The 25,400-nt window shown below is 41.7% G+C and overlaps 1 protein-coding gene across 2 annotated transcripts; it reads left to right on the top strand.

Moving 5' to 3' along the window:
* The first annotated feature begins 1 nt into the window (after window position 1).
* On the top strand, window positions 2-21,780 carry LOC120051113 (ADP-ribosyl cyclase/cyclic ADP-ribose hydrolase 1). 2 transcript variants are annotated; one of them, XM_038997783.1, is made up of 10 exons: window positions 2-115; window positions 1,325-1,447; window positions 1,556-1,679; window positions 16,754-16,880; window positions 17,109-17,247; window positions 17,754-17,836; window positions 18,015-18,088; window positions 18,180-18,272; window positions 18,581-18,667; window positions 21,524-21,780. In XM_038997783.1, the coding sequence occupies exons 2-10, from the start codon at window positions 1,393-1,395 to the stop codon at window positions 21,618-21,620; spliced, it is 879 nt and encodes a 292-aa protein (XP_038853711.1). In that variant the 5' UTR covers window positions 2-115; window positions 1,325-1,392; the 3' UTR covers window positions 21,621-21,780. The 2 variants fall into 2 exon arrangements, with proteins under 2 accessions (XP_038853711.1, XP_038853712.1); XM_038997784.1 differs by lacking the exon at window positions 21,524-21,780 and adding an exon at window positions 19,254-20,315.
* The last annotated feature ends 3,620 nt before the right edge of the window (window positions 21,781-25,400 follow it).

Below are 25,400 nucleotides of genomic sequence, written 5' to 3'. Positions count from 1 at the left end.
CAGGACACTGCTACTGTGCGGGGAGGGAAATGAACACCACTCCTATGGACATCCAGATGTTGTGGAGCTAACTGTTCATCAACTCATCAATGTTTGTGTCCCTTCTTATGCAGTGGTAAGCACTTCTTGGTCTTTGTCTGGTTTGTATGTATTCGTTTTTTGACTGAGTGTTTCTATTGAATATGTTTGACATGATTACTGATTTATTACCATCTTATTGTTACCTGTTGATTTATTCTAATCGTAGGTAAGGTATTGGTGTTGAGTTGGTGAGTTTTAACTGTACTTTACTTCATGAGTGATAAGAAAATGAATGATTGGCTTTTAACAAAAAAATGTGTCATTCATCAGTAATGTCTGCCTTAATTTGAGTGTGTGTGCTTGATGGACTGTTGACCCTTACATCTACTGTAAACAGCTGAAAGACAACCACCTTTATGACAGGACACAAAGACAGTGGGAAGAGACAGCCACATTCCCTTAGCTGATTAGATTTAACAGGCAACAAACTCAGTGTGTGTTCTCTTGAGAGTAGTGAGAGACGCAAGGAGCTCTGCCAGCCACTGGTTACTCTACTAACCCAACTCATAAACCCTATCTCTAACTAAAGTCATACCCTCCGACTCACCAACTCCTCACTATTACACACACTGACCAGAATCTTACACTACCTACCAAAAATGTTAACCTGACACTATGTATGGCCTGTTTGTATGTCTTTCTGCAAACTTCTAGTGGTTGACCTCTCCCCCATTGCACAAATGTGCCTCCTAGTAGTATAGCGTGAAATTATAATTGGAGTCACATTTGGGATAACACATGGGTCATCTCTTCTTTTACCTCACACTTGAGGTCACCAAGCATGCAAACACACACACACACACAGAGAGAGAGAGCATGAAATTATAATAAGAGTCTCCCCCCTCTTGTACACTGCTGCTATTCGCTGTTTGTTAGTTACCTATGCATAGTCACTTCGCCCCCACCTACATGTACAGATTACCTCAACTAGTCTGTACCCCCGCACACTGACTCGGTACCGGTGCCCCCTGTATATAGCCTCGTTATTCTTATTGTGTTACTTTTTATTATTACTTTTTATTTTAGCCTACTTGGCAAATATTTTCTTCTTCTTGAACTGCACTGTCTACACTTGTTGTATTCGGGGCATGTGTCAAATAAAGTTTGATTTGATTTGGTGATAACACTGAGTTGGTCTCTCCATTGAGTTCACACTCTTGATGTCAATTGATGTCACCAAGCACGTGCACACACATACACACACTTCGTTACTCTCACTCACTCTTTCTTTCTCTATTGACAGTGACAGGGCCTAAGTAAGAGGGGTCTGGGGCGTACCTTGGAGAGCTCCATCCATGAGCTCTGAACACCATGACCTTTCAGAAGTCTTCGTCGACCTCTAGCATATTCCACATGCTCATATTATGTGAGTTATTTTCTATAGTACCTCCATAACCTGAGTGAAAGAACACCTTTATATACATTGTTGAATACATTCAAAGAGGTATTGTACTTGTGTTATTTCTTCCATCAGGGTTTGTCATTGTCCTGTTCTGCGCTGATGGTTTGAGAGCTGAGATGGGGACGACACCTAACCTGAAACACATTGTGATTGGTCGATGTTACAGCTACATAACACTAGTTTGCCCTAATTCCAGGTAAAGTGTGGGTAAGACATGAAAAAGTAGGCAGTTTGACCGACTTAGTGTCTTGACAAATCAAATGCATTTCTAACATGGAATCCCTTACGGAAAACCACATGATTTCACATGTGGAAAATAACATGATTTCACATGTGAAAAAGTGTTTGTGGAACATAGGCAAAATAGCCACCTTTTATAATAAAGTATTGCAGGCTAACAATAAAATACAATTGCTTACAGTTGCCAAAGAAAAATCAAATCAAATGTATTTATATAGCCCTTCTAATGTAACCGATGTGAAATGGCTAGCTAGTTAGCGGTGGTGCACGCTAATAGCCTTTCAAAAACGGTGACGTCACTCGCTTTGAGACCTTGAAGTAGTGGTTCCCCTTGCTCTGCAAAGGCCGCGGCCTTTGTGGAGCGATGGGTAACGATGCTTCGTTGGTGACTGTTGTTGATGTGTGCAGAGGGTCCCTGGTTCGCACCCGGGTCGGGGCGAGGGGACGGACTAACGTTAAACTTACATCAGCTGATATCTCAAAGTGCTGTACAGAAACCCAGCCTAAAACCCCAAGCAGCAAGCAATGCAGGTGTAGAAGCACGGTGGCTAGGAAAAACTCCCTAGAAAACTCCTAGAAAGGCCAAAACCTAGGAAGAAACCTAGAGAGGAACCAGGCTATGAGGGGTGGCCAGTCCTCTTCTGGCTGTGCCGGGTGGAGATTATAACAGAACATGGCCAAGATGTTCAAATGTTCATAAATGACCAGCATGGTCAAATAATAATAATCACAGTAGTTGTCGAGGGTGCAACAATTCATCACCTCAAGAGTAAATGTCAGTTGGCTTTTCATAGCCGATCATTAAGAGTATCTCTACCGCTCCTGATGTCTCTAGAGAGTTGAAAACAGCAGGTCTGGGACAGGTAGCACGTCCGGTGAACAGGTCAGGGTTCCATAGCCGCAGGCAGAACAGTTAAAACTGGAACAGCAGCACGGCCAGGTGGACTGGGAACAGCAAGGAGTCATCATGCCAGGTAGTCCTGAGGCATGGTCCTAGGGCTCAGGTCCTCCGAGAGAGAGAAAGAAAGAAAGAGAGAAAACAATATGAAAGCACACATTTACTTTACCGGTAGAAATACTGTTTTGTTGTTGTTGATATTTTCATCTTTATAAATGAATTCATACATTCTCATCTTTTGGACCCAGTCATTCGTTCGTTTAGTTCGATATTTATGGACGCGACCCAGCCATTCGTTTTTTATGTTCCATGGCAACGTTCTTATCCCTTGCTTGTTAGCTAGCCAGCTAGCTACGGCTAACACAGTCACAACCTTTGCAGGTAGAGTAACAGCAAAGTAGCTGTTTTCTGTTTTCTGATACATCCATAACAATGAGCTGATAATGGCTGATTTTGCCTGGCATAGGTAGAAAAGTTTTCCTTCTCGTCAGGACACTCAACACTTCATAATGAGGAGATCGCATTGTATATCCAACACTAGGCTCGAAATTTTAACAATTGTTTGTTGCTAGCAAACCTGCCTATATGACAACCAAATAAAAAAATATCAGTTGCTGAAAACAGCTGGTCAAACTAGAAACATGGAAGTATTTGACAGCATAGCGCCACTTGTGTCATGACTGCAACAGTAGGGACCAGATACATTCTTGTTCATCACTCACCACGTTAAGTCGTCAGACGCTCCCCAAAAAATATGTCTCTGCAAAAACAAATCAATGAAAGTCTGCTAGCAAAGTTTGTTTCTCGTAGGACCTGCATTTACAATGTATCTAATTCCGTTTTGTGTGGTTGTTGGTTTAGCATTCTGTAACTTTGTAGCAAGTACGGTCTGCATGTGTAGGCGCTTATTGCGTCATGATTGCAAGGTGTCCCGATATCTTTTCGAACTGTCCAGTTATCTGGTTTTAATGTCCATTCTAGAATGCCCTTTTAACCAATCAGAAGTGAGTATTCAATAATGCTGTGGTATGTTTAATTATAAACGGGGTGGTTCGAGCCCTGAATGCTGATTGGGTGAGAGCCATGGCATATCAGACCGTATACCATGGGTATGACAAAACATTTATTTTTACTGCTCTAATTACATTGGTAAACATGTTATAATAGCAATATGGCACCTTGGGGGTTTGTGGTATATGGCCAATATACCATGGCTAAGGGCTGTATCCAGGCACTCCGCATTGCGTCGTGCTTAAGAACAGCCCCTAGCCATGGTATATTGGCCATATACCACACCGCCTTGTGCCTAATGGCTTAATTATAAACTGGGTGGTTCGAGCTCTGAATGTTGATTGACTGACAGCCATAGTATATCAGACCGTATACCACTGGTATTACAAAACATGTATTTTTACTGCTCTAATTACGTTGGTAACCAGTTTATAATAGCAATAAAGCACCTTGGGGGTGTGTGATATATGGCCAATATCCCACAGCTAAGGGCTGTGTCCAGGCACTCTGTGTGTGTGTGTGTGTGTGTGTGTGTGTGTGTGTGTGTGTGTGTGTGTGTGTGTGTGTGTGTGTGTGTGTGTGTGTGTGTGTGTGTGTGTGTGTGTGTGTGTGTGTGTGTGTGTGTGTGTGTGTGTGTGTGTGTGTGTGTGTGTGTGTGCGTGTTTGTTTGTTTGCCTGTGTCATGAACGCTGAGTGCAAACTGCTTCAGTGTGCTCACACTTGATTTATTCATTCAATTACCCTTCATTTTCATTGGAATGATCACAGCGGTGCAATGCAAGTGCTCATAAAACATAAAAGTTTCACTGTACCTCCATTACTGAGTAAGAAATGGGATTGACGAGGGCCTCCCGGGTGGTGCAGTGGTCTAGGGCACTGCATCGCAGTGCTAGCTGCGCCACCAGAGTCTCTGGGTTCGCGCCCAGGCTCTGTCGCAGCCGGCCGCGACCGGGAGGTCCGTGGGGCGACGTACAATTGGGCTAGCGTCGTCCGGGTTAGGGAGGGTTTGGCCGGTAGGGATATCCTTGTCTCATCGCGCTCCAGCGACTCCTGTGGCGGGCCGGGCGCAGAGCGCGCTAACCAAGGGGGCCAGGTGCACGGTGTTTCCTCCGACACATTGGTGCGGCTGGCTTCCGGGTTGGAGGCGCGCTGTGTTAAGAAGCAGTGCGGCTTGGTTGGGTTGTGCTTCGGAGGACGCGTGGCTTTCGACCTTCGTCTCTCCCGAGCCCGTACGGGAGTTGTAGCGATGAGACAAGATAGTAATTACTAGCGATTGGATACCACGAAAATTGGGGAGAAAAGGGGATAAAATTTAATTTAAAAAAAAAGAAAAAAAAACTAAAATAAAAATACAAATACAAAAAAATAAAAATAAATAAATAACTAAAAAAAAGATTTAAAAAAGAAATAAAAAAGAAATGGGATTGACAGTCACAGTCAATCAAATCAAATCAAATCAAGTTTATTTTATATAGCCCTTCGTACATCAGCTAATATCTCGAAGTGCTGTACAGAAGTGCTGTACAGAAACCCAGCCTAAAAGTCAATACATCCTTCGCGTGTGGGTTTTCGTCAACCTCTAGCAATCGGCCTTTAAAGTACTTCCTGTTTCGGTACGGAGTTATGGTGGTTAATTTTTACTCTTATGACTCTATCAAAGCAGGCAAAGTTCGAAGCAAGTCTGAAAACATGGTTACAGTAGCTAAAAAAATTGCGCAATACGTACAAATGCACAATGAATGACAATAACCTCGTGAAACCAGACGTCAATTTGTTAAAAGGACATGTCATCTCGCCACCTTCCACTCCGATGTAATTATACCGCAAATCAATCACATCAGTGGCCATGCAAAACAAACACAAAGCACCTACCATTTCACGAATGCATATATACAGTTGAAGTCGGAAGTTTACATACACCTTAGCCAAATGCATGTAAACTCAGGGTTTCACAATTCTTGACATTTAATCCGGGTAAAAATTCCCTGTTTTAGGTCAATTAGAATCATCACTTTTTATTTTAAGAATGTGACATGTCAGAATAATAGCAGGGAGAAATATTTATTTAAGCTTTTATTTCTTTCATCACATTTCCAGTGGGTCAGAAGTTTACATACACTCAATTAGTATTTGGTAGCATTGCCTTTAAATTGTTTAACTTGGGTCAAATGTTTTGGGTAGCCTTCCACAATCTTCCCACAATAAGTTGGGTGAATTTTGGCCCATTCCTCCTGACAGAGCTGGTGCACACGCTTTTTCAGTTCTGCCCACAAATCTTCTATGGGATTGAGGTCAGGGCTTTGTGATGGCCACTCCAATACCTTGACTTTGTTGTCCTTAAGCCATTTTGCCACAACTTTGGAAGTATGCTTGGGGTCATTGTCCATTTGGAAGACCCATTTGCGACCAAGCTTTAACTTCCTGACTGATGTCTTGAGATGTTGCTTCAATATATCCACATAATTATCCTGCCTCATGATGCCATCTATTTTGTGAAGTGCACCAGTCCCTCCTGCAGCAAAGCACCCCCACAACATAATGCTGACAACCCCGTGCTTCCCGGTTGGGATGGTGTTCTTTGGCTTGCAAGCCTCCCCCTTTTTCCTCCAAACATAACGATGGTCATTAGGGCCAAACAGTTATATTTTTGTTTCATCAGACCAGAGGACATTTCTTCAAAAAGTACCACCTTTGTCCCGATGTGCAGTTGCAAACCGTAGTCTGGCTTTTTATGGCGGTTTTAGAGAAGTGGCTTCTTCCTTGCTGAGCGGCCGTTCAGGTTATGTCAATATATGACTAGTTTTACTGTGGATATTGTCACGCCCTGACCTTAGAGAGCCTTTTTTATTCTCTATTTGGTTAGATCAGAGTGTGACTTGGGTGGGCAAATCTATATTTCTATTTCTTTGTTGGCCTAGTATGGTTCCCAATCAGAGGCAGCTGTTTATCATTGTCTCTGATTGGGTATCATACTTAGGCAGCCCTTTTTCCCCCTTCAGTTGTGGGATCTTGATTTTGTTAGTTGCTCTATAGCCTGCAGAACTTTACGTTCGTTTTTGTATTTTGTTGGTTTTTTGGTGTTCATTTTAAATAAAAGTAAGATGTTCGCCTACCACGCTGCACCTTGGTCTCATTCCAACGACGAGCGTACTTTTGTACCTGTTTCCTCCAGCATCCTCACAAGTTCCTTTGCTGTTGTTCTGGGATTGATTTGCACTTTTTGCACCAAAGTACGTTCATCTCTAGGAGACAGAACGTGTCTCCTTCCTGAGCGGTATGACAGCTGCGTGGTCCCATGGTGTTTATACTTGCGTACTATTGTTTGTACAGATGAACGTGGTACCTTCAGGCGTTTGAAAGTTGCTCCCAAGGATGAACCAGACTTGTGGAGGTCTACAAAAAAAATTCTGAGGTCTTAGCTGATTTCTTTTGATTTTCCCATGATGTCAAGCAAAGAGGCACTGAGTTTGAAGGTAGGCCTTGAAATACATCCAAAGGTACACCTCCAATTGACTCAAATGATGTCAATTAGCAAACACTGTCATGAAGTATTATGACCATCCTGTGTCGTTTTACTTGGACAAAAAAAATACACTTTTTGATTCTGTCAAGAAGAATTATGACCACCATAATCATATAAGCCAGATAGGCCTATCACGAGCATGGCCATATGTCAGTCATCACTCAAAAAGATAGTGTCTTGTCCTGCTCCTGAAATTTGCTCCTGCATTCATCCCAGTCATCAGCAACAGAGCATTGGGGTACAGTAGGTACATGTCTGACATCAATGTGTGCACAATTACAATAATTTAATATGGTACATTTCAGAAAATGTTATATAACATACACATGAAGTTTTCAAGTAGGCTATGGTGTAATCTACAATGCTTCGCCTTGTGTGGTAGGTTTTGTGGGATTTGACACTCTTATGTAGGTGTCATAACCAGACATAACATAACTACCGCGGTAGGTTTTGTGGGTTTTAACACTCTTATGTAGGTGTCATAACCAGCCATAAAATAATGCAATATATGTCACAACAGGTCTAAATATGTGTCATGACTGTATTATGACAGGTTATGACAAGTTATGTCAGCTGTTAAGACATATTATGACATGGTTATGACCGTGTCATAATGTTTTATGATGCTTGCTGTTAAGAAAGTAGAAGTGGAAAACTATTGCGAGTACTGCTCCAGATCACTTGATATCTATCTCAAGGGGGAGAGAGTGAGGAGAGCGGGAAAGAAAAGGGGGAGAGGGAAAGAGACCCAACTTAACCCAAACTAAACTCTCTATAAGGGGAAAGGGGGATACCTAGTCAGTTGTACAAATGAAATGTGTCTGAATCAGAGAGGTGTGGGGGGCTGCCCTATAGTACAGCAGAGCTCGTGTCCGACTCCAGACACCCCCCCCCCAACTGAATAGATAAGAGCATATCATGGGTGCACTGCTTACAAAACAGAGCTGAGCGCTCTCCATGCAGAATGGGAGCCGTTTATAAATATCTCATGTTTTTTTCTCTCCCCTCCTCAATCACATTATCATTTAAGTCAATATTGAAAAAATTGTTTAATAGTTTTTTATTGCAACAGCACAAATTCTTCCAGTTTTACCATCACAACCAGGAATTGCTGCAGCACCTCCAGTACCTGTATAATTGGTTGGGGGTCCCTGGAGGTCGGGGTCACCCCAGATAGCATATGAACACGTCATAAGCCATGGTAAAATGTGTAGAATTTAAGGAAATTAGCTTTAATGGTCGCTTTTTGGGCACAAAAAACAGTCCTCCTCTTTTAATTTTTTTAAGAGAAACGAGGTGTGCCTTTGGTGGTTCATCGATGTGTCATTCTGGTCATGCACGCCATGACCGACGTAGGTAGTTTGTTAGCTAAGATAGCTACTTGTAGCTAGCCAGTATCTCCTCCAGTGTGTGTTGAGGTCATTTCACAGGATTTGGTTTTGGATGAAGATGAAAGCTAGAGAGATCGGTAAGAAATTGCACTTCTGTAGCCAAATATCTTATTCATACCTTTTTTTAAGCATTAAATGACCTGGTATGATGGTGCATTGATCAGTTGCACAGTATAAAGCCATTATTATTTTGTTTTTGCCCAAAGTCGACCTTTAAAGTAACTGTCCAGTGTTTCCAGATTTCTATGAAATATGACCTACAATTAATTAATCCTTAATATAAGTGAAATTGTTTTACTTCCACATTTTTTAAATGATGTATGTTAAAAAGTAACTTTTCTGTGTTGGAATGCTGTGGGCATACCGCAACAACAGAATGGTTGTCACGTTCCTGACCTTATTTCCTTTGTTTAGTCTTTGTTTAGTTGGTCAGGACGTGAGCTGGGTGGGTGTAGTCTATGTTATGTGTTTCTTTGTTTAGGTTTGTCTTATTGGCCTGATATGGTTCTCAATCAGAGGCAGGTGTTTTACGTTGTCTCTGATTGGGAACCATATTAAGGTAGCCTGTTTTCACTGTTGGTTTGTGGGTGATTGTTCCTGTTCTTGCGTTCATCTGTTTTTGTGTTCTCTAGTTCGGGACTGTAGCTTCGTTGGGTTTTCGTCTGTTTATTGTTTTGTTCATTATAGAAAAAGTATTCTAATAAATATGGATACATACCACGCTGCGCTTTGGTCCTCCTCTCCTTCTACCGACGGAAGCCATTACAATGGTGAGGGTGTATACCGGTCATTAAAGATATTAATGCAAGTAGACCGCTGATAGGCCAGCTCATCCTCCTCAGGAGGATGACATCATCCTCTATGAGGAAATAGCAAGCAGTTTTTAAATGGTCTGTTTGAGGTGGGCTTTTTTATTAAGTGTTTTTTCTCGAATGTATGCTTTGGCCACAAATGCGAGAAAAGGGTAAGTCATTATTTCTGTGTGAGTTAACAGAATATGAACTTTTAAAAGTGAGATTTTCACTGGACAGTCACTTTAAAATTGCAATATTTTCTCATCCTCGTGGCAAAATGTGAAGAATAACATGAGATCAGCATTAAAACAGCAAATTTCTATCTCTGCCCATTGTCAAAATGTGTAGAATTGCATGGAATTAGCTTAAACACTGCACATTTCTCTTTCACTCATAACATTTCTAGAATAACATTATAAAACGGAAAATGTATCTCTCTGAGGTTGGGGGTCTTCCACTTATCTTCAAAATACTCCTCCATATACCCCTCAAAATACCAATCAAGAAAGGAATAATAAGTGTAGAATTGCAGGAAATGTCTTTTAAAATTTTAAAAGGGACCTCCGGTCCCCCCGTTTACAGTTTGCCCTCCCATTGTACTTACAAGGTAGCGAACTGTACCATGTGAGTTCATATGTGTAGCTGTGAAATCAGTGGAAGCTTCTCAGAGGAGGAAGGGAAGAACCACCCTCAACAGTGAATTTCATTTTTTTTTATTTTGTGAAACATTAAAGTTATCCTTTTTAGGTAAAACTATACAAAATATATTGTCACCAAATAATTGATTAAAACACACTGTTTTGCAATGAAGGTCTACAGTAGCCTCAGCAGCACTCTCTGGGGTAGCATTATGGTGTAGCCGGAGGACAACTACACTACACGACCAAAAGTGTGGACCCCTGCTCGTCGATCAACTCATTCCAAAATTATCTGCATTAATATGGAGTTGGTCCCCCATTTGCTGCTATAACAGCCTCCCCTCTTCAGGCACTCCACTAGATTTTGGAACATTGCTGCGGGGACTTGCTTCCATTCAGCTACAAGAGCATTAGTGAGATTGGGCACTGATGTTGGGCGATTAGGCCTGGCTCGCAGTCGGCGTTCCAATTCATCCCAAAGGTGTTCGATGGGGTTGAGGTCAGGACTCTGTGCAGGCCAGTCAAGTTCTTCCACACCGATCTCGACAAACAATTTCTTGAATTGACCTCGCTTTGTGCATAGGGCCATTGTCATGCTGAATCAGGAAAGGGCCTTCCCCAAACTGTTGCCACAAATTTGGAATCACAGAATCATCTAGTATGTCATTCTATGCAATAGCGTTAAGATTTCCCTTCACTGGAACTAAGGGGCCTAGCCCGAACCATAAAAAACCGCCCCAGACCCTTATTCCTCCTCTACCAAACTTTACAGTTGGCACTATGCATTGGGGCATCCGCCAAACCCGACGGACTGCCAGATTCATCACTCCAGAGAATGTGTTTCCACTGCTCCATAGTCCAATGGCGGCGAGCTTTACACCATTCCAGCTGAATGGACTTGTTGGAAAGGTGGCATACTGTGACAGTGCCATGTTGAAAGTCACTGAGCTCTTCAGTAAGGCCATTCTACTGCCAATGTTTGCATGGCTGTGTGCTCGATTTATTACACCTGTCATCAACGAGTGTGGCTGAAATAGCCAAATCCACTAATTTGAAGGGGTGTCCACATACCTTTGTATACACAGTGCATTCGGAAAGTGTTTAGACACCTTAACTTTTTCCACATTTTGTTACGTTACAGCCTTATTTAAAAATGTATTACATTTTTTTCTCCCCTAATCAATCTATGCACAATACCCAACAAGGAAAAAGCAAAAACTGTTTATTTTTTAAATTTTTGCAAAAAATAATAATAAAAAACACGAAATATCACATTTACATAAGTATTCATGCCCTTTACTCAATACTTTGTTGAAGCACCTTTGGCAGCGATTACAGCCTCGTGTCTTCTTGGGTATGATACTACGGGCTTGGCACACCTATATTTGGGGAGTTTCTCCCATTCTTTTCTGCAGATCCTGTCGAGCTCTGTCATGTTGAATGGGAGCGTTGCTGCACAGCTATTTTCAGATCTCTACAGAGATGTTCGATAGGGTTCAAGTCCGGGATCTGGCTGGGCCTCTCAAGGACATTCAAAAACTTGTCCCGAAGCCACTCCTGCGTTGTCTTGGCTGTGTGCTTAGGGTTGTTGTCCTGTTGGAAGGTGAACCTTCGCCCCAGTCTGAGATCCTGAGCGTTCTGGAGCAGGTTTTCATCAAGGATCTCTCTGTACTTTACTCCATTCATCTTTGCCTCAGTTCTGACTAGTCTCCCAGTCCCTGCTGCTGAAAAACATCCCCACAGCATGAGGTTGCCACCACCATGCTTCACCGTAGGGATGGTGCCAGGTTTCACATTTACATTTAAGTCATTTAGCAGACGCTCTTATCCAGAGCGACTTACAAATTGGAAAGTTCATACATATTCATCCTGGTCCCCCCGTGGGAATTGAACCCTGGTCCCCCCGTGGGAAATGAACCCACAACCCTGGCGTTGCAAGCGCCATGCTCTACCAACTGAGCCACACGGGACCACACACGGTTTCCTCCAGATGTGATGCTTGGCATTCAGGCCAAAGAGTTCAATCTTGGTTTCATCAGAGCAGAGAATCTTGTTTCTCATGGTCTGAGAGTCCTTTAGGTGCCTTTTGGCAAACTCTAAGCGGGCTGTCATGTGCCTTTTACTGAGGAGTGGCATCCGTCTGGCACTCTACCATAAAAGCCTGATTGGTGGACTGCTGCAGAGATGATTGTCCTTCTGGAAGGTTCTCCCATATCCACATAGGAACTCTTGAGCTCTGTCAGAGTGACCACCGGCTTCTTTCTCACCTCCCTGACCAAGGCCCTTCTCCCTCGGTTGCTCACTTTGGCCAGGTGGCCAGCTCCAGGAGGAGTCTTGGTGATTACAAACTTCTTCCATTTAAGAATGATGGAGGCCACTGTGTGCTTGGGGACCTTCAATGCTGCAGAAATGTTTTGATACCCTTCCCCAGATCTGTGCCTCAACCCTATCCTGTCTGGCTGTAATCTCTGCCAAAGGTGCTTAAAAAAGTATGGAGTAAATGGTCTGAATACTTATGTAGATGTGATATTTAAAAAATATTTTGTTTTATACATTTGCAAATATTGGCGGTATGGAAGGACATGCAGCAGGACATTTCAGGTTGCTAGCGACCAAGAGGTTTTAATTAAGTTCAAATCCCAGTTAACTTCTTTGGGCTGCAAGCCCTAAGTCGGGATCAATATGACAACAGCCACTTCAAGTGCAGGGCGCGAAATTCAAAATATATTTTTTAGAAATATTTAACTTTCACACATTAACAAGTCCAATACAGCAAATGAAAGGTACACATCTTGTGAATCCAGCCAACATGTCCGATTTTTAAAATGTTTTACAGCGAAAACAGCACGTATATTTATGTTAGCTCACCACCAAATACAAAAAAGGACAGACATTTTTCACAGCACAGGTAGCATGCACAAAGCCAACCTAACTAACCAAGAACCAACCAAACTAACCAACAAACATCTTCATCAGATGACAGTCTTATAACATGTTATTCAATAAATCTATGTTTTGTTCGAAAAATGTGCATATTTCAGGTATAAATCATAGTTTACATTGCGGCTACAATCAGAAATTGCACCGAAAGCAGCCATAATAATTACAGACACCAACGTCAAATACCTAATTACTCATCATAAAACATTTCTGAAGAATACATAGTGTACAGCAAATGAAAGACAGGCATCTTGTGATTCCAGACAATATTTCCGATTTATTAAGTGTTTTACAGCGAAAACACAATATAGCGTTATATTAGCTTACCACAATAGCCAGAAACACAAGCCATTTCCCAGTAGCAAAAGTTAGCGATCGTAACAAACAAGCAAAAGATATATAATTTTTGACTAACCTTGATATGCTTCATCAGATGACAGTCCTATAACATCAGGTTATACATACACTTATGTTTTGTTCGAAAATGTGCATATTTAGAGCTGAAATCAGTGGTTATACATTGTGCTAACGTAGCTACTTTTTCCCACAACGTCCGGATATTTTTCTGACACTTTTTCTGACACACATATTCTGACCAAATAGCTATTCATAAACATAACTAAAAAATACATGTTGTATAGGAAATGATAGATCCATTAGTTCTTAATGAAATCGCCGTGTTAGAATTCTAAAAATAACTTCATTACGACATACAGCTTCGGTATAGCTAGAGAGTACCCAAAAGCTGGGCGCCGACGACTAGTTCACATGTACGACAGATATATGAAATAGCATCATAAAATGTTTCCTACTTTTGCTGATCTTCCATCAGAATGTTGTACAAGGGGTCCTTTGTCAAGAACAATCGTTGTTTGGATTTAGAACGGCCTCTTTCCCTCTCGATTTAGCAAGCACACTAGCCAAGTGGCACGAATCTCTCCATGTCAACAAACGGAAGAGAACGGAACACGGCAAAACTCCCGAAAAAATTTCAATAATCTGATTAAACTATATTGAAAAAACATACTTTACGATGATATGGTCACATGTATCAAATAAAATCCAAGCCGGAGATAGTAGTCGCCTATAACGAAAGCTTTTCATAAGGCAAATCCAGGTCCCTCCTCGCGCCTTCCTGAAAACAGGAAATGGGTGACACGTCATTCCAAGAGCTTTTATTCCACTTCAGACCAAGATAAACACCCCATTTCTTCTCTCACCGCCTCTTGACATCCAGGGGAAGGTGTATGACGTGCATGTATACTAATACGTATCATGCCCATTTATAGGCAGGACCTAGAAGAGAGCATAGTTTTCAGACTTTCCACTTCCTGGTCAGGAAGTTTGTGCCAAATGAGTTCTGTTTTACTCACAGATATAATTCAAACGGTTTTAGAAACTAGAGAGTGTTTTCTATCCAATAGTAATAATAATATGCATATTGTACGAGCAAGAATTGAGTACGAGGCCGTTTGAAATGGGCACCTTTTATCTGGCTACTCAATACTGCCCCTGCAGCCCATTAAGGCTGAGTCCCAAGTGTGGTCACAGTACAAAATAAAACAATATTTTTTACACTAATTGAAATCAGAATAGAGCAGCATAATGTAATTTTATCGAAATAACACATTCAAGTTGTTGTATATACTTTAGGAAAAGTGCAAAAATGTAAAAATGTATTCTAGGCAATATGTATAGCCAATCTCCTTTATGTCCACAGACCTGGTGACGCAGCAGTTGAGTCCCAAGTAATCAAGAGGACCATGACACTATGTTTTAAAAATGTTGTTGGGGATGGCCAAGGAAAAAAACAGAATCTAACTAAAACCTGCAGGGTTTTAACCAGATTGGATGGCATATCACTGCAGAACGCTGCAGACTGTTTAAATTGAATTAATGTAAATTAAGCATTTTTAAAGTAAAATATTCTCAATGGCATTTAACACCTGGGTTATCACGTGCTCAAATGTCATGTGTAGTTTCATGGCATTACATGTTTTTTGCATCCGCATGTTGTCCATTTATTTCACATGAGATCATGTTGTCACATGTTATCACATTAACTTCACATAAAATCACATGAGATCACGTGATTACGTGAAATTCATGTGTTTTTTTCGTAAGGGATCTTATTTCATTATATGCAACATGTTCTCAACATTACATATTTTTTTAAATGTTATCTATGATTAGATATACAGTACCAGTCAAAAGTTTGGACACACCTACTCATTCAAGGGTTTTCTTTATTTGTACTATTTTCTACATTGTAGAATAATTTTGAAGACATCAAAACTATAAAATAACACATATGGAATCATGTAGTAACCAAAAAAGTGAAACAAATCAATTTTAGATTCTTCAAAGTAGCCACCCTTTGCCTTGATGACAGCTTTGCACACTCTTGGAGTTATCTCAACCAGCTTCACCTGGAATGCTTTTCCAATAGTCTTGAAGGAGTTCCCACATATGCTGAGCACTTGTTGGCTGCTTTTCCTTCACTCTGCGGTCCAACTCATCCCAAACCTCAATTGGGTTGAGGTCAGGTGATTGTGGAGGCCAGGTCATCTGATGCAGCACTCCATCACTCTCCTTATTGGTCAATTAGCCCTTACACAGCCTGGAGGTATGTTGGGTCATTGTCCTGTTGAAAAACAAATGATAGTCTCACTAAGCGCCAACCAGATTGGATGGAATATCACTGCAGAACGCTGCAGAATGCTGTAGCCATGCTGGTTAAGTGTGCTTGAATTCTAAATATATCACCGACAGTGTCACCAGCAAAGCACCCCCACACCATCACACTTCCTATACCATGCTTCACGGTGGGAACCTCACATGCAGATATCATCCGTTCACCTACTCCGTGTCTCAGAAAGAAAAGGCAGTTGGAACCAAAAATCTCATTTGGACTCATCAGACCAAAGGACAGATTTCCACCGGTCTAATGTCCATTGCTCGTGTTTCTTGGCCCAAGCAAGTCTCTTCTTATTATTGGTGTCCTTTAGCAGTGGTTTATTTGCAGCAATTCGACCATGAGGGCCTGATTCACGCAGTCTCCTCTGAACAGTTGATGTTGAGAGGTGTCTGTTACTTGAACTCTGTGAAGCATTTATTTGGGCTGCAATCTGAGGTGCAGTTAACTCTAATGAACTTATCCTCTGCAGCAGAGGTAACTCTGGGTCTTCCTTTCCTGTGGCAGTCCTCATGCGAGTCAGTTTCATCATTGCGCTTGATGTTTTTTGCGACTGCACTTGAAGAAACTTTAAAGTTCCTGGAATTTTCCAGCTTGACTGACCTTCATGTCTTAAAGTAATGATTGGCTGTCATTTCTCATTGATTATTTGAGCTGTTCTTGCCATAATAGGAACTTGGTCTTTTACCAAATAGGGCTATATTCTGTATACCACCCCTACCATGTCACAACACAACTGATTGGCTCAAAACCATTAAAAAGGAAATAAATTCCACAAATTAACTTTTAACAAGGCAGATCTGTTAATTGAAATGCATTCCAGGTGACTACCTCATGAAGCTGGTTGAGATAATTCCAAGAGTGTGCAAAGCTGTCATCAAGGCAAAGGGTGGCTACTTTGAAGAATCTCAAATATGAAATATATTTTGATTTGTTTAACACTCTTTTGGTTACTACATGATTCCATTTGTGTTATTTCATAGTACATGATTCCATATGTGTTATTTCATAGTTTTGATGTCTTCACTATTATTCTACAATGTAGAAAATAGTAAAAATAAAGGAAAACCCTGGAATGAGTAGGTGTGTCCAAACTTTTGACTGGTACTGTAGGTAAAAGTGCTGTGTGTGTTACTGTAGCTATGACTGTGAGGAGATCTGGAGGGAGTTTGAGGAGGCTGTAATGAGGAAGTCTCGCTGTAATGTGAAGATTAAGGACTACAAAAGGATGTTCCATGCCACACCACAGACTCTGACATGTGGTAAGGTGAGTATCACCATGGCAGCGCTGGATTCTTATCCGAGACAGGTGGGACCTGATCGTAGATCAGCATTCCTACCCTGTGACACTTTATGAATACGGGCCCTGAATCCTCTGAGGATGTAACTGACTGTGTTGTGTTTTTGAGTATCTTTGATTTATTGAGTATCTACTGTATGATTCCTCTGATATCTAGTATCTGGTTTGTGCTTGTTGCCCTTGTGGTTTTTGTAGTTGCTGTTCTGGAGTAAGACCAGGGAGCTGATGCACAGCTATGCAGCTGTAACACGTCGTTTCTGGACCCTGGAGGACACGCTGGTGGGATACATGTTCAATGACCTCATCTGGTGCGGACAGGAAGAGAAAGACAGAGGTAGGATTCATCATGGTCTGAGAGAGAGAGAGAGAGAGAGAGAGTTATGATTCCTCTCTTCACATTGTTCACAAAAGAACTGAAGGAACAGTTGTTCCAGTGGGTGCCAAGTCATCACTCCAAAGCCCCTGATGAGGAGAGAGGTCACAATATGACAGGCTGGGGCTCTGTGGTTGACCACAGATGTAATGTTTGGATCAGTGCTTACAGGAAGTTGAGACCGAGTGGGGGATATCGCACACATAGGGTGTTATGTAGTGCAGCTGTATCACAACACCATGTGTTACACCCCCATCTCTGTGGTAAACTCTTCCAATTTTGCACAGGAGAGATCCCCCTCCTGCTCTGCACACGAATCAAACAAGGAGAATGACTTTCCTTTTCCTTAGAAGGATAACGTACTCTTCACAGCAGATATCATTGACTTTGTCTCTGTGGTGGTTTTTCTATGTAAAAAATGGCTGTCTCTTTCTTATGAAGCTCCTTCATGTGTTTCTCTTTGTTAGGCTTTGATTTCAACTCTTGCCCAGACTGGTCAACGTGTGTAAACCATCCTGTCTATTCCTTGTGGAGACAAGCCTCACAAAACGTAAGCTCACTCACAAAATGGTAGCCTAAATTACATGAATGCCACTAATCTCATGGCAATATTTTTGTGGTAGGGATATTCCTTGTGATTTTGAGATACTGGGTGACTGCATGACATGTCTACTGTATATTGTGTACTATGTCTGGCTATGATTGCCTCATCTCTGTATGTTTGCCAGTTTGCTGCAGCGGCATGTGGCAACATCACAGTGCTGCTCAATGGATCCATAGAGAATGCTTTCAACAGGAAAAGGTAAGGCGAAGACGTGACAGCCACTGACAGTACATAGTGGTCTAACAGTGGTAGTGATTGTTTCACTCTGGTCCTTTTCATCTTGTTGTAGCATGTTTGGGGGTGTGGAGCTGGACAGCCTGAACCCCAGAATGGTGGATCATGTCAACATCAAGGTGGTGGCCAACCTGGAGGGACCCTTCCTGTGAGAATGACTAGGAATGCGTCCCAAATGGCACTCTATTCCCTACATAGAGCCCGTTGGGCCCTGGTCAAAAGTAATGCACCACATTGGGAATAGGGTGCCATTTGGAACGAACCCTAGATAAACACCCAAGTTACGAACTGGGCATATCTTTCAATATCAACACAAAATAAGTTTATCTATGCAAATGTCATGCAAATTATGTTATTGTCAAGTTGCATCAGATACAAATGGTTTGTCTACAATACAACAACCTTTAGAAATACTATATTATGTACTTTATGTATCCTCGTTCTCTCCTCCTTTAGAGAATCCTGCACTCAGGGTTCCATTGTGGATTTGATCAATGTCCTACAGACCAGAGGGTTCCGCTGGACCTGCACAGACAGTGACCTGTAAGTCACATCACCTTTTCATCACTTCCTACTTCACTAAAACACAATTTGTTTTGAACATTTCGGTAACTTTCTAGTTTTCCAGAAATCCTGAGTATTCCTGCTTATTAGGTATGCTTGCTGAAAGCAAAGCAAACTTTAGAAACTGTTCGTACTTATTATTATTATTTGCCATCTGCTGGAACCTCTAGCGCCAAAACCGTAAAAGCTACCAACACCAAAGCAATTTTAAAACGTTCAGACTACCACTGATTGTCATGTGTGCTCCCTGTCCGGCCTCTAGGTCACCAGGCTGCTCATTATGGCCACATCTGTCACCATCGTTACGCGCATCACGCACATAATGACACTCACCTGGACTCCGTCACCTCCTTGATTACCTGCCCTATATATGTCACTCCTTTTGGTTCCTTCCCCAGGTGTCATTGTTTCTGTTTCAGTTTCATGTCTGTGTGTTGTTCATGTTTCTTGTTTTGTATTATGTTATTCACTCCCTGAACTTGCTTTCCGACTCCCAGCGCACACGTTACACAATGACGCCTCACCAAAGGGAAGCATCAGAGTTTTTTTGGTTTTTGTGTTGGAGGTGATGTCTGGTCCGGGAGTCAGAACCGGAACTACCTGGGAGGCCTAAGCCGGTTTGTAGGATTCCCATACCTCGGCGGGTTTGACGGGTTCCCCTGCCTTTGCTGGCTCGACGGGTTTCCATACCTCGGCGGGTTTGACGGGTTCTCCTGCCTTTGATGGCTCGACGGGTTTCCATACCTCAGCGGGATAGACAGGCTGTGATGCGTCAGCGGGTTCGATAGGCTCCCATGCCTCAGCTAGGTGAACAGGTTCCCGTGCCTCAACCAAGGCAACCAGGGAGGTCTCAGCCGGCTCATCAGGCTCTCACGCCTCAGCCGGTTCGTCAGGTTTCTTGCGCCTCAGTAGAGGTGACCGGTCCGCTCCTGATCCCTGGGATCGTCCCTGTGGTTGGCGTCCTGCGGCCAGAGCCGCGCGCCGGGGTGGGGGTAATGTCACGTATGCGCTCTCCAGTGCTTTAAGTCGCCATGCTCCCGTGCCTCTGCAGGATCGACAGGTTTCTTGCGCCTTAGCAGAGGTGAGCGGTCCGCTCCTGATCCCCGGGATCGTCATTTTGGTCGGTGTCCTGCGGCTGGAGCCACGTGTTGGGGAGGGGATGCTGTCACATGTGCTCCCTCTCTGTTTCAGTTTGATGTCTGTGCGTTGTTCGTGTTTCTTGTTTTGTATTATGTTTCGTTCATTTATGAAATTATTCACTCCCTGAACTTGCTTCCCGACTCCCAGCACACACATTACCATGAGACTTTTGCTTGAAAAAAAATTGGGGGATACTACTGATTATTTTTGACACTACAACCATATTTGCATAAATCTCAATGCATTTCAATTGGCATAGGTTAACATGGTAAAAGTTTGGACTGTAACTAGTCTTCAACCTTTAAAGCTAGAAACGCCATTTGGATGTTCCACTGTTCTTGAACTGTTAAAGCTACAAAGACCAAACCAACTTTGACATGTTACAGACTGACTCAACTTGTAAAATTAAATAAAATATCCCAGAAATGTTCCACACACACAAAAATCTTGTTTCTCAAAAGTGTTGTGCACAAATATGTTTACAACTCTGTGAGCATTTCTCCTATGCCAAGATAATGCATCCTCCTGACAGGTGTGGCATATCAAGAAGCTGATTAAACAGCATGATCAATACACAGCTCCACCTTGTGCTGGGGACAATAAAAGACCACTCAAAAATGTATACTTTTGTCACACAATACAAGGCCACAGATGTCTCAAGTTTTGAGGGAGCCTGCAGGAATATCCACCACATCTGTTGCCAGATAATTCAATGTTAATTTCTCTACCATAAGACGCCTCCAACATAATTTTTGATAATTTAGCAGTACATCCAACCGGTTTCACAATCACAGACCACGTGTAACCACGCCTGGCTCTTCAGTGGGTGGGCTCCCAAGTCATGTCAAGTCATGCCAAGTCATGTCAAATCCATAGATTAGGGCCTACCTAATGAATTTATTTCAATTTACTTTCAACTGTAACTCAGTAAAAAAATAGAAATTGTTGGATGTTGCGTTTATATTTTTGTTCATTGTAGATTGCTTGTCAAAAGATTGTTGTTGCTATTTGTACTTTTTGGACTATAACCGTTTTAAATTAGGATAAAAGCTCCATAGACTTCAAAGGCAAAACAAATATTTGCCGCTGGCTTGATCCGTTCCAGCTACAAACACCGCCCCAACGTTGTGCAGACTGACTCAACTTAGATTGTCTCAACACCGCTTTTTGGAAGCCATCATACTTCATAATCTATAAAGTTTGTTGTATCCCCATTCATTTCAATGGCGGTATGGAGGCTTCAACATTCTAAACTGAAGTCTCTGCCACAAACTAAAACATTTTGAGAGCTTAAAAACACATGATATGGCTTAAGATGCTATAGTACTCCCGCTAGCCTACTATACTAACCCACTATAACCCACTTCAATAACTACACCTACAAACCACCCCAAAATAACTCACTTTTAAGTAACCCATTGTTTATGACAACCCTATTACTACCATTACTATTACTACCATTACTACTACTACCATTACTGCAGTCACTGACACTACTATTTCACAAGCATGAACACTTTAAGATTAGCAAGCAGACACATTTTCCTTAGGAAATGTCCTTTTCTAGTTCAATCCTGATTCTGGGAAATATCCAACCAGGATTTCTGGAAAACTTGGGAATTTTGGGAAAGTGAACAGAACCCTAAACACGGTAGAGTGCACATTGTTATTTTGAATCTTCATGTCTCCTCGCAGAACTCTGATGATCCTCCAGTGCATCCGGAACCCTCAACAGTTCTCCTGCCTGCCCTGTGCTAACAGCCTACTGCACAGACAGAGGCTACATCTATAGATAGGTTACATCCACCCTAAAAATATTACCCCCATAGTAGGCTATGTGTCACTTTTCAATGCATTATACTCTATCCAAGTTGTCTTTAGATATACACACATTTTGCTGTTTGTTTACTATGTTTGTTGATTTTAACTGAAATAAAGACAGATTAATTATATTTATGTGATAATGACATTGTCAAAACTCTGCTCTCTGATTGGTCCATTCATAATGGGATGGTCATAACCCTGCTCTGTGATTGGTCCTTTCATAATGACATCATTATAACCCTGCTCTGATTGGTCCTTTCATAATGACATCATCATAACCCTGCTCTCTGATTGGTCCCTAATCTTGCTTACTTATCAAACCCAGTTATTAGTCTATTATGTACTTTGACAATCATGTTCTATTTTATCATGTATTCCAAAACCAGCACCACTTATTCACCTGTAAAACTGTGTACACCCAGCTCAGAGCAGACTTGGGATTTGTGCACACCAAACGATCACATTCACATTGATAAATACACATCTTTGCGTGAAAATGACCACAAGGCTATTTTACAGTCGGATTAGATTGTACGGTTGGTTGATAAACGAGGGACAGACAGAAAGATTTTCCGCCGAGTTGGGCCTCTCGCTTCCTCTTACTCTCTGGTTTAGGTCAACGCTGATTGGCTATTACACTTTTTTTTTATCAAGGAATGCCAAATGCTGCTGGCTTCCCTTGCATTCAATGATACAGGTGGCAACAATGTCATACTATTTTTGACCAGACAGCATCAGATAGATGGGCTACACATACAGAGAGGGGTGTTGTTTTTATGAAACACAGAGACGAAAGATACATTTTATATTTTTTTATTTGTAAATTATTGAAACATTTTTTGGGGAAGCCTGGCTTCCCCTGGCATCCATGAATACACACCACTGGCTTAATATTAAAGATTCAGACTTTTCTCGTCAATACCTCTTCGAGGAACATGCCAGGATGATAGAAATATCATATTCTAAATCAGCTGACGATAGCGAACAAGTTACACCCCTTGTTTTTGCTGTTCAGTTTCGTTCAAAAATAAGGTCAGGGTACTTGGTGGAAGCCGGCTAGTGATGGCTATTTAACAGTGTGATGGCCTTGATATAGAAGCCAGCTTTGTTGTACCTGTACTGACCTCGCCTTCTGGATGATAACGGGGTGACCATGCCATGGCTCGGGTGGTTGATGTCCTTGATGATCTTTTTGGCCTGAATAGTGCCAACTGTTATTGATTCAGGGGCCTCCTCTGTACAATCTACGGCAATTAGTTAGTATTTTATGATTTTGGTTATTTTCTATGAATGCAAATGGGCTTTAAATACAAAATACTTCCTTAAAACTCCAATATCTTCCACCCCATATTACTTTAGTAAATACAACCAACTATTGGTTCAGGGACCTCTTCCCTTACCAACAATGCAGAGAGAAAGAAAATAGAGAAATAATAGAAAAGTAATACATGTAAAAATAAAAGTTATAATAAATACACAATGAGTAACGATAACTTGGCTATATACAAGTGCTACCAGTACCGAGTCGATGTGGAGGGGTACGAGGTAATTCATTGGCGGCTCCAATTATGTTGTCCCGAGTTGTAGCTGGTGACCCTGTCAACACGCACCTCACGCGGCATGCTGCTGCTCCTGCCTTCTTCCCTTCTTCTCTCCCATTAACATACCCTGAAACCTGTGAGCTAACTTTTAGGCTAAGTAATCGAACAGTGGAGTCAATCTGAAAAAGGCATATAGAAAAAATATGTTTTTAGTAATGGAAAAAGTTTCTAGTGCGAAGTGTGGAGATTTGCCTCTTGCATGAGTACTATTTCTCAAAACGTAATAGTTCTATTCCGCTCAAGTTTGTGATTGGAAAGACAAATTTGGCTGTATTACATACTTTTAAATGTTTTTCTAGTATATGCTTGTCACGACTTCTGCCGAAGTCGATGCCTCTCCTTGTTTGGGCGGTGCTCGGCGGGCGACGTCACCGGTCTTCTAGCCATCATTGATCCATTTTTCATTTTCCATTGGTTTTGTCTTGTCTCCCTATACACCTGGTTCCAATCCCATTCATTACCTGTTGTGTATTTAACCCTCTGTTTCCCCTCATGTCCTTGTCAGGGATTGTTTGTTTTTCATGCTCGTGAAGTTTGTATTGGTGCGCGACGGGTCCTCGTACCCACTTTGCTTTTATTATTGTCGATGGTTTTGGAGTTGTGTTTTTTAAGCTATTAAACTACTCCATTCATACCAAGTTTGATTCTCCTGCGCCTGACTTCCCTGCCACCTACACACACGACGTGACAATGCTACAGAATTAGAGACACATCTTTGGCGATTTAAGTTCAAATCTGTTTCCGACAATCCGACAATTATTGTGTGGGTCTATAGAAAACACATTTGAAGGCCAACATTGTGGAAAAAGACATTGTGGGAAAAAATCATCAATCATGTAGCCTACATTCAACCTAATAACCTTAGAATAATAATATCCTTAGAATACTTCAAGAACCACAATAACTTCAGAAAATCTGCAACAGAAATTAGGCCACCCTTGTTATGTTATCATTGATATGGATTTGATAATATTCATTATTATACAGTGCCTTCAGAAAGTATCCAGACCCCTTGACTTTTTCCACATTTTGTTATGTTACAGCCTTATTCTAAAAAAAAAAATATTTATTTTTATCCTCCGCAATCTACCCACAATACCCCATTATGACAAAGCGGGAACAGGTTTTTTGACATTTTTACAAATGTATTAAAATTAAAAACAGAAAAAAAGCCTCCATCATTCTTAAATGGAAGAAGTGTGGAACCACAATGACTCTTCCTAAAGCTTGCCGCCCGGCCAAACTGAGCAATCGGGGGAGAAGGTCCTTAGTCAGGCAGGTGACCAAGAACCCAATTGTCATTCTGACAGAGCTCTAGAGTTCCTCTGTGGAGATGGGAGAACCTTCCAGAAGGACAACCATCTCTGCAGCACTCCACCAATCAGGCCTTTATGGTAGAGTGGCCAGATGGAAGCCACTCCTCAGTAAAAGGCACATGAAAGCCCCCTTCGAGTTTGCCGAATAGCACCTAAAGACTCTCAGACCATGAGCAACAAGATTATCTGGTCTGATGAAACCAAGATTGAACTCTTTGTCCTGAATGCCAAGCGTCATGTCTGGAGGAAACCTGGAACCATCCCTACGGTGAAGCATGGTTGTGGCAGAATCATGCTGTGGGGATGTTTTTCAGCGGCAGGGATTGTGTTATTGTGTGTAGATTGATGAGGGAAAAAATGATTTAATCAATTTTAGAAAAAGGCTGTAACATAACAAAATGTGGAAAAAGTAAAGCGGTCTTAATACTATCCAAATGCACTGTAATTCTGTGGACCTAATTCAGATAACGCATGTCATAACAAGATGTCCAGTGCTTCAAGACTTCTCCTCAACCCTCTCTCGCTCTCTCCCCACCCGCAACATTTCAGTTGCATCTGGCGTCATAGGCTACACTTGTCTGTCCATTGTGCATGTGAACAAATATCTTGCCTACTCTATCTGCACTGATTGGTTAAGTAGCCTAATTTAATTAGCTAAAATGGAGGAAAAAAACGGTTGATTTGAAAGGTTAAAAAAGGAAAAGAAATGAACGATATAAGCCAGTACTTTGTTTTGTTTCGAAGTGGTTCAGAACTTTATCTTGCTGGTTGGAACAGTGGCAATTGAACGAAAAAAATAGTTCTTCTGTTCAGAACTAAAAGTCTGAAAAA

This window comes from Salvelinus namaycush, chromosome 7 (genome assembly GCF_016432855.1).
Source record: "Salvelinus namaycush isolate Seneca chromosome 7, SaNama_1.0, whole genome shotgun sequence".
In the NCBI taxonomy this organism is placed as follows: Eukaryota; Metazoa; Chordata; class Actinopteri; order Salmoniformes; family Salmonidae; genus Salvelinus; species Salvelinus namaycush.
The sequence above is the reverse complement of the archived record's forward strand: the minus strand, read 5'-3'. Positions and strand labels throughout refer to the sequence as shown.